This window comes from Monopterus albus, unplaced genomic scaffold, assembly GCF_001952655.1.
Source record: "Monopterus albus unplaced genomic scaffold, M_albus_1.0 scaffold319.1, whole genome shotgun sequence".
Taxonomy (NCBI): domain Eukaryota; kingdom Metazoa; phylum Chordata; class Actinopteri; order Synbranchiformes; family Synbranchidae; genus Monopterus; species Monopterus albus.
In genome coordinates this window covers 18,459-27,500 of record NW_018128199.1, presented here as the reverse complement: position 1 = coordinate 27,500, position 9,042 = coordinate 18,459, and the positions used below count along the sequence as shown (strand labels likewise).

Below are 9,042 nucleotides of genomic sequence, written 5' to 3'. Positions count from 1 at the left end.
ACAGACTTCAGCGGACAGTGAGGACTGCAGAAAAGGTCATTGGTGTGAGCCTGCCCTCCATGGAGGACCTGAACACCTCACGGGTCAAAAGGAGGGTGGAGAGGATCACTGCAGACCCCTCACACCCTGGACACAATCTGTTTGACCTCTGGACAGCGTTACAGGTCACTGTGCACTAAGACAACCAGGCACAGGGACAGTTTCTTCCTCCAGGCTGTCAATGTGATTAACACTTGACCCAGGACAGTATGACTGGACAATATTCCTCAGTGCAATGCCTGTCAATATACATTGTACAGATTATACAGATCTGTACAGGTCTCTAGTTTTAAGTACTGTTTTTATTCCTATTATCCAATGAGCATTCCTTTGTCCGTCTACATTGTTTACTGCCTGTTAATACCACTTATTTTACATTGTTTGCACTGTTTGTTGCTTGTAAATACTGCTTATTTTGTTATACTACACAGCCTTATGCTGGTTTACTGTTTACTTGCCCCTTGCATTGGGATATGTACATGCACATCGAGAGTTGATGTACCAGAGTCAAATTCCTCATGTGTCCAACACAGCTGGCCAATGAAGTAGATTCTGATTAGTTATATGTACCAGGATGCTCTGCACTCCCCAGGAATCTGTATGTTCTGAGAGTGTTTGCTTTCTATTTGTTGTTGGCATGTGTGCAAATAAAATGAGAACTACACAAAACCAGACTCAAATACCTTGTATGTTTAAGCCATGGATTTCATATACAGTCTGTGGCGTAAACATACAACATTGTTGGAAGAAGTGGCGCCACCTCATGGGCTTTCAGAAAAAGGGTTTATTGCCACCTGGCAACAGTATAACAAACTAGTCAATAAACTAATATCTCAACTGTGTTTTATAGCCATTCATTAAATGTACTTGTTAAATAGTGTTTTGGTAGAGATGTGATGTGTCCCAATTCCATACAACATATTAACAGTATATAGCAGGTACTTAACAATATAGTTTTGGCAGGTAATGTGCAAGAAATCACGTTCTAGTTTTATACTAACAGGGAATGATGGGATATGGGGCCATGAAGCTGTGTCAATCATTTAAAGTGATGGGAAAATGTTTTCCTAAAGAAGTAAGTCAACTTGTTTGTGTTGTTTTCTGAAATCCAGGAGCCATTTTTCATCCGTTTTTTTTTCTCCAGCTGTCAGCAGCTCATCTACCTTTAGCTTTACACTGTGGCACAATGCTGTCCATTAACAGCACACTCAAATATTTTTTACTCTGGATTCCCATTGTGTAGTACACTTCCAAAAAGAAAAAAAAATCAACACACCCATTTATTTTAACAGAAAATGATACAATCATGTGCCATGAACATCACACCTAATGTGAAAGTAGACTGTCACAGAACTTCAAGAGCAATAAAAGCATAGTGATTTTCCAAATTTTCAATACCTTGTTCTTTACCACCATCACTTTTATAACGTGAAGAAACTAGACACTAATCATGTCGACAGTGTTAATGTAGTGCTACTGGTGATGGAAATCGGTCAATTACAGAAATACTAAAAGCAGACCAATATATCACATTTATTCAAAGTCATGCAGTTCTAAAAAAAAAGTTAAATTATATTCTGTTAATAAGAAGTAATAAATAACATGCAAGTACCTGTAACTACAGCAGTAATGTATTTGTCCATAAACTCCAGGTAAATGGAAACAACTATTTACAAACTCATATTCACAAAAGAATAACAGCCAGGATGAACAACACTGAAAACCAGCAGCATAAGTTAAAAAAAATCTGCAGCTGTTGAACTCTAGCTTAATAAATGTCAGAGTCACCATGCTAACGTGTTTCTCTGACGACCATGCTGCTGTTATTACGCAGTTGGGTGAGCAACCTCTTGAATCTTCCTGTCCTCGGTGTTCTCTTCGTTGGCGGGAGCTCTCTGGGCATGGTGGTCTCCAGGATGACTGTGGAGGGAATCTGTGCCACAGTCAGATCTGTGCCTGCTTCACTGTCGACTTCTTGATCACTAGACCTCTCAGTAGAAGCTCTGCTGCTGTGAGCCCTGCCAGAATGATGACCGCTGTCATCACTGCGGCTAGTATTGCGCTGGCGGTAGTGTTTACTGTTGAGATGCTGCTGCCTAGCTGTGCGAGGACACTGAGAATCACCTTGTGTCCTCCTCCCTCTCTTGTTCTTCGTACTCTTCTGTTTTACAGGCACTCTGGTGCAACGCCTAAGGTTCCTGACACAAAAGTACACCATGTACAAGTCATGTTAGTTGTAAACAGGCTGACTGCTCTGCTTCGATACTGTAGCAAAATGTGTGTTATCATTACCGCTTTAGGAAAATGTGTGGCCTTGAGCAGGCTGATTGCTCACTTTGCTTCGCATGTTTCCTGACCTTACGCTTATTCATAACCAACTGTACATGGAGCAGAAGCTTCCTGACAAAACAGATCAGAGTAGTCATAATCAGCTGACAGCATGTGAACCTGCTTGTTCCTCCTTAAAAGTCAGCAATCACACACACAAGCGGTCTTACCCCCTTGAATTAATCAGCCGTCTCGGCCTCCACTGTTTGATCAAGACCCACTGGTCACATGTCATGGACTTGGGATCTGAAAAACAAACCAGAAAAAGAAATCGCACATGTTAAGAAACACCTGTACACTGAATACAGACTAACCTGCTGCATTATTCATGTGTTATGCTCTCTTATGATGTCACTATTACAGTCGACAGTCTGCCACAATTATTTGTCGCTTTTTGTGTGCAGCCTATATATGTATGAGACATGAGATAATATATTATGTATGCTATAAAGCAAATGCTTATTTAGATGACAGTTACTGGTGTGACCATAGAGTCTATGGGTGGGCTTAATTACTTGTATATTAGTGTATCTGTGGTATCTGTATAGTCTTTTATCCAGTAGGAGCTGATGATAGTGGCAGCAGTCACATAAGACTACACTGGCACTGTACTTTTTTGAATACCAGTGAAGCATCTGTGCTCTTCTAATTACATATGGGACTCAACTGGTTTAATTCCCATTGTCCCAAGTTTAAGAACTATTCAGCTCATCTTGCAGGTTCCTCAAAATTGTTACTTGCAACAGCTAATCATTCCCGGTACTCAGAGGCATCTCCTCATCTTGACAGCTCCTTCTTTTTTCAATTAGCAGAAAATGAACAGATTACGTATGAGTCACATGAACACAAGATATACAAATCCATAAAAATTAGTAATAAAAAAAATGATGGCGCTATCGAGATCGAGAGAATCTTAGCCCTAATATTCAGATGTCTCAGTTAGTCTAATGGTCATCTCAAAATTTAAGATGAGTAAAGTAAGACTTTTTAAGATGTGCCCTTAAATTTTTAAAATCAAATGTAATTGTTTTAAACACTTTAAGGATCCTCAAGAACCCCGCTTTTGCCTACACATTGTACAACATCCTCATGTGCAGATTTACATGTGACATGCTCTTAAAATAATAGTGCACAAGTTACTTCTGCCTTCAACTTCCTACGATTTGTCCTCAGTTGTAAAGGTCAATTTCATGGAAGGGGTGGCTGTGGCTCACGAGGTAGGGCAGTCGTCTTCTGACCAGCAAGTTGGTGGTTGGACTGGTTGGAGGTTCTCCCCGCATGCCTAAGTGTCCCTGAGCAAGACACTGAACCCCAAGTTGCTCCCGGTGGCTTGACTAGCGCCGTTGTGTGGCAGCCTGTCATCATCGGTGTGTGAATAGGTGAATGGTGTATGATCTTCTGTAAAGCGCTTTGGCCAGTGCAACACACTGGAAAAATGCGCTATATACAGTCCATTTACATTATGGCAGCAGATGTCAGAGCCAAACCAGCAAGCCTCAAGCATCATCAGCATCATCTACTATCCATCAGAAGACATTGCAGGAGAGTTTCATGAAAGGCAAAGAATATCCAGGTACAGGTGACAGTTAATGTGTTATAAGTGATTTAAAAATTGAACGAACCATTATTTTATTAAACTACCCCAAATATGTAACTGAGCTACGTGAAGCCATGTTCCCCACTCTTTCATTTAGTTGACAAACGTAAAGGTTCATATGCTTGTACTGTATGTATCAGAAAATACTAACAAACAGTTTTGTTTCGGGAATGTTATTAACAGAAGTCATTTTCCTTTAAAGGGGCAAAAGGTATCGGTGTCGGTATCGTATCGATGGAAAAAGTACCATAAACTAATGGTATTGTATCAAAAGGAAAAATGTTGGTATCTCCCATCCCTACTTTGTGTGTGCAGAAACATAAATATAACAGTGTTATGACCTTTTTACATTATGTCTATCTTCTGTGTACTCGCTGTATCAATAACCAAATTTCCCCACACAGACATCATTATTTTCATCTCATTGTAGTAAAAGGAATGAGTGCACTCACCAATGTCTAAGAGTTTGCTTTTGATCGGCTTTTTCATCTTCCTGGACTTTTGGTAGAGCTTCTGACAGGCTGAGCACAGCTGCTGCGTGAGCCTCAGGTCCTTGGCGTGATATGAGAAGGAGGGACCAGAAGCTGTACTGCTGTTAACAGAGTCAGAGTCTTCAGTTGGCTCATCCAGTCCTTTATCAGTAACCTCTACACACTTTCCTTCATCCTCCTTGGTCACACACTCTGCCTCATGTGTGCTGTCGATCATGTCAAGGATGTCACAGTTCCTCCCCTTGTGGGTATTCACTCTGCTCCCACCAGCTTTGGTCTCCCTCAGCCGCATCTTTTCTCTCTTACCCGTCAAGCGCTGGGTAACTTCTTCAGCTGGCCTGGGACTTCTCTGGTGGCTCTTCTTAGATATTCTGGAGGAGCGTTGGGGAGCCATGGGACTTATCCACTTCAGATTATACTCAAGTGACCTGTGAGAGAGAGCAACAGTGACTTCCTGTGATAAAGCACCCACAAAATATAGTACACTGGTGTGGGATCATCAGAGTGCATAGTTTTTTACTTTTTTAACAATTTTCAAGATCACAGACAGTTCATGTGGTCTTACCTGTAATATTCTACTCTTATGGACAATGAATGACTGACCAACTCCAAGTCATCTGCCTCAAAACTGCTGTCACTTGCATGGCTGTAATTTTAAGACAAGACACCACTTTACTGACAAATAACCAAAAGGGTGGAAATAAAAAACAAACAAACTGCCCATTACTAGAAATATGACCTTGTTTTTGTTTCAGGTGACAAATACCTGTTCGCTAACACGCAACCTTTCCAACCTTTGGCTATTTTGGGTGCTATATTGTTGGCACACAGCAAACTACACATAGCAATAACCCCTGCCTTTAATACGGTTTCCTGTTTATAGGGTGAATATTACTAAACCCCGTTTGGGACTAAGCGGTATAGAAAATGGATGGATGGATATTACCAAACTAATGTTTAATGGAACAGATGACACCAAGCCAAACAAAGCAGGAAAGTGAACCTGAATCATCGAAGCCGTGTCCGTGTCGGTCTGAGGCCCTGGGGCTACTAATCGAGATTTACAAACACACGACTCGACATTATCCACAGTCTGTTGAATATAAAATAAGCTACTATAGTTTAGCTCATTTTAGCATCCCAGCTAAGCTAGCCTTATGCTTAAACAACAGCTCAAAGTTCGTCACTCAGCAGTAAAACTACACTGCAGTGACTTTTAAAACTTACTTTGTCTCACACTGTTCAGAGTATACAGAATTTGGCATATTCTTTGCGGTTCTTACTCAACATCTGCTAGCTACACTATGAAATGGCGACAGCCTTATTTTGGTATATAGCAGAAGAGAGCTCGAGGACTCCGGTTGGACTTGGATGCACTCTAGAAGGATAACCTACTTGATGGTGCGCGCGACCGCCGTGACGGAGCCATGGGCGGAACAGAACTCTCTCGTGTCCTGTAGGTTCTTCTTCTTCTAATGTTTTGGACTAAAATGGCGCCACGTCGCCACCAACTGGGAACGCGTTTGAATGACTGAAATTACACAAGACATTCAAACACCGAATTCAAAACATGTTTTATGAAGAATATTACTGTTATGACCAGTGGTGGAGGAAGTATGTAGTCTTCACTTAAGTAAAAGTTTCCAATACCGTATTGTAAAAATACTCAATTACCATAATTTAAATAAAAGTATCTTAGGCCCACAGAAGAAGGCTACTCATCAGTGAAATGCACTGATACCATTACGCACAAAAATGACGGCAGTGAGTGTTATGGCCTATTAGCTATTATAGGGCTGTTTTATTACTGATTAATACCGAGGCTTTTAACATTTTACTGCTGGTTTAGGTCGAGATGGAATTAATTTGATAGTTTATGTAGGCTACAGAAGCCTATGTTTCTTTTCAGCCAGCTATGATGATAATCTTGTATGTGATATGGATTACTATCAGTTCTATCTGTGGGGTACGTCGCTCTTCACCCACGGTAAGTTTACACTGTGTGGTGCTGCTGTCCACTGATCTGCACCTTCACCTGGTAGGGACATGAACTGTAGGTCAAACTCCCCAGCCAAACAAACAGACTACTTGTAAACACCCTATCACAAAGGTCTAACTCTTCCTAGTCTTTGATCAATAAGATAAAAAAGAATGTGTAAACCCTATTTAGTATTCACCATCAATATATGGATATTTAAAATCTCTATGGAATTAGTTGGTATCAAATAAAGTAAGAAGGAACAGGTTTATGTTATACTAGCAGAATGATTTGCTTATTACCACTATGTTATTCTTTAAATTGTACAACTTTTGTGCAACTCTGTCAGGAAATTAATTCAGGATCAGGATGTATTTTCACATTAAGAGTACACCAAGAAACTTTTCTTATTGCTCTTAAAGCACAAAGGTTTTTTTCACTTTAGTTTTTTTTAATTTGCTTTTATTTATTTTATTTTACTTTTTACATCTTAAGGCGGGCTAACCTTTAGCTCTGACAGACCTCTTGATACTAGGAATAACTGTTTGCAAGTGCTAACATTGACTTTCAGATGTACCTTTCAACCATGTCACTACTAGCAGAGTTTTGTTTTTGACAATTACTTGTACACCTGCTTGAGTATGGAGGTTTTGTAGGCTACTGATTACCAGGGAGACAGTTAACAGTATACTAGTCACCTCTGACTGTGTGCTTTATTTTATATATGCTGGCAATACGTTACATTACACAATCCCATATCAGTGACCTCCAACTACTAGCTGTGAGGACTTTGAACATACACAACTCTACTAAATCACAGAGGAGTTTCAATAAACCAGCCAGAGACAGGCTTCTGAAGGAAGCAGATTCAGGGTGCTGGACTCAGTGAGCTGTAGACACAGAGGAAAAGAGAACAATGTGGAAACCAGCAGTGTTTGTGCTCCTGCTACTGAACATGGCCATGCAGGTAAATGCTGCTGTAGATAAGAAGAGGGGGTCTCTGGCAGAAACCTCCAGGCCAGAGAAGAAGGTGGAGACAGAAGAGGCTGAAGACACTGGCACTGATCCTGCAAGTGACACCGGCTCTCCAACTTTCTTGGGTAACTTGCTGGTGATTCCCATGGATGGGAGTCACTGGGTGGGCCTAAAGGCTATTGCCCAAGAAGTGGGTCGCCGTGGCCACCGGGTCACCGTAGTGATGCCAGAGGTCTCCATGCGGATGGCCCCGGGAAAACACTACGACACTGTGACCTATCCTGTTCCTTATGACAAGGCTTATATTGACTCTGTGATGTCCATGTATAAAGAGGTAATGAAAACATCTGGACGGTCTTTCATGGAGAGGATAAAGGCACAATTCTCACACATCCAGACAATTATGGCTTTGATCCACACCACTGCAGAGAGCCTACTGTTCAATGCCAGTCTCATCTCACATCTGGCACAGCAGGTGAGTGCAAATACAAAGGGAAACAACACTGGAAACAGCTGTAAATTACAATGCAATTAATTGCATTAAACTGTAAAGTATTTACTTATACTTGTTCTGCTGAAAAATAGCCAGTGTGATTATTATATTACCATAATGGCATCATGAGATTGCTATTCTATCACTGTGTTAATCAGCCAATGTTTAAATAACCTTTTACCTGCTGGTTGAGGTGCAGTTAATTATATACAGTTATGTGTTTTAGGGTTAAGTGTTTAAACTGAAAGGTCTAGTGGGGAAAGAAAAAATTTCTGCTACACAAATCTGAATTCATTTTTGGTTACTTCTGTAATATCTGGTATTTTTAGAAAATATCAAACAATTCCTTTGGACTTTAAACAATTGAGGCCCTAATGACAGTGACAATGCATCATATTTTATACAATATATTGTATATTTTAACATAAAATCTTAAGCTGCAAAATACCTATACCTGTAAGAACCATGTAGTGGAGTAAGAACTATAACATTTGACTTTGAAATGTAGTGGAGCTGAAGTAGAAAGAGCATCAAATGTAAATACCTAAAACTGTACTTAAGTGCAGGCTTTGGGTAAAGAGTACGAAGTAACTTTTCATCACAAAGTTGTGATGACAAAATTAGTGTCAGACAGAAGGACTGTGAGTTTATGGAAAACAACTGACAAGTCTGTTTGAGCCATTCATGAATGAATGGAGGAGGACGACATTTGAATGTTATGAATAACTGCTGAAACACTGTTGAGGATTCACTCCTCTCTTCTGTTTTACCTTTACCTTCTCACTGTTTCACTCTACAGGGATTTGATGCCATCTTGACAGACCCCGTGGTGCCCTCAGGTTCATTAATAGCTCGGAAATTAGGTGAGTTCTGCCACATATGGATGACTTATGTGCTTGTGCATCTAGAAATGTTCAAACCTCTCCTTGCTGAATTACTTTCAGGTATCCCCACTGTTAATCTGCTGAGGGGAATCCCATGTTCTTTGGATATGCGCTCTGCAGGCTGCCCCTCCCCGCCCTCATATGTGCCTCGCTTTTTCACTGGATACACAGATCAAATGAGCTTCAAAGAGAGAGTTGTCAACACTTTGGTGAGCACTTATAGCCAGATGTGCATGGGCAGGTGCATGCATGAAGGG

At 40.7% G+C, this 9,042-nt stretch overlaps 2 protein-coding genes across 4 annotated transcripts in view; one reads left to right on the top strand and one right to left on the bottom strand.

Annotated features, from left to right (window-relative positions):
• Nucleotides 1–1,306: 1,306 nt before the first annotated feature.
• LOC109974090 (uncharacterized) lies at nt 1,307–5,945 on the bottom strand. Of its 3 annotated transcripts, none has more exons than XM_020624103.1 (6): nt 5,851–5,945; nt 5,021–5,101; nt 4,417–4,883; nt 2,538–2,613; nt 2,332–2,439; nt 1,307–2,237 (listed from the first exon to the last, which is right to left on the bottom strand). In XM_020624103.1, exons 3-6 carry the CDS (start codon nt 4,847–4,849, stop codon nt 1,832–1,834), a joined length of 1,023 nt encoding a protein of 340 aa, XP_020479759.1. In that variant the 5' UTR covers nt 4,850–4,883; nt 5,021–5,101; nt 5,851–5,945; the 3' UTR covers nt 1,307–1,831. The 3 variants fall into 3 exon arrangements, with proteins under 3 accessions (XP_020479759.1, XP_020479758.1, XP_020479760.1); XM_020624102.1 differs by lacking the exon at nt 5,851–5,945 and adding an exon at nt 5,683–5,838; XM_020624104.1 differs by lacking the exon at nt 5,851–5,945 and adding an exon at nt 5,459–5,548.
• A 1,209-nt stretch (nt 5,946–7,154) lies between these two features.
• Nucleotides 7,155–9,042, top strand: part of LOC109974057 (UDP-glucuronosyltransferase 1-1-like) — a 16,699-nt gene continuing 14,811 nt past the window's right edge. Inside the window, exons 1-3 of the mRNA XM_020624064.1 lie at nt 7,155–7,883; nt 8,701–8,764; nt 8,846–9,026. Coding sequence (XP_020479720.1) covers nt 7,350–7,883; nt 8,701–8,764; nt 8,846–9,026 — 779 coding nt within the window. The 5' untranslated portion in view covers nt 7,155–7,349. The remainder of the gene's footprint in view (nt 7,884–8,700; nt 8,765–8,845; nt 9,027–9,042) is intronic.

Excerpts from the sequence above, each read along its gene's own strand:
- LOC109974090 (XM_020624102.1), bottom strand. The coding sequence starts at position 5,720 with ATGCCAAATTCTGTATACTCTGAACAGTGTGAGACAAA. Across the intron at positions 5,102-5,682 it reads TCTGAACAGTGTGAGACAAA|CCATGCAAGTGACAGCAGTT; the intron begins GTAAGTTTTAAA and ends TTAAAATTACAG. Across the intron at positions 4,884-5,020 it reads ATAAGAGTAGAATATTACAG|GTCACTTGAGTATAATCTGA; the intron begins GTAAGACCACAT and ends TCTCTCTCACAG.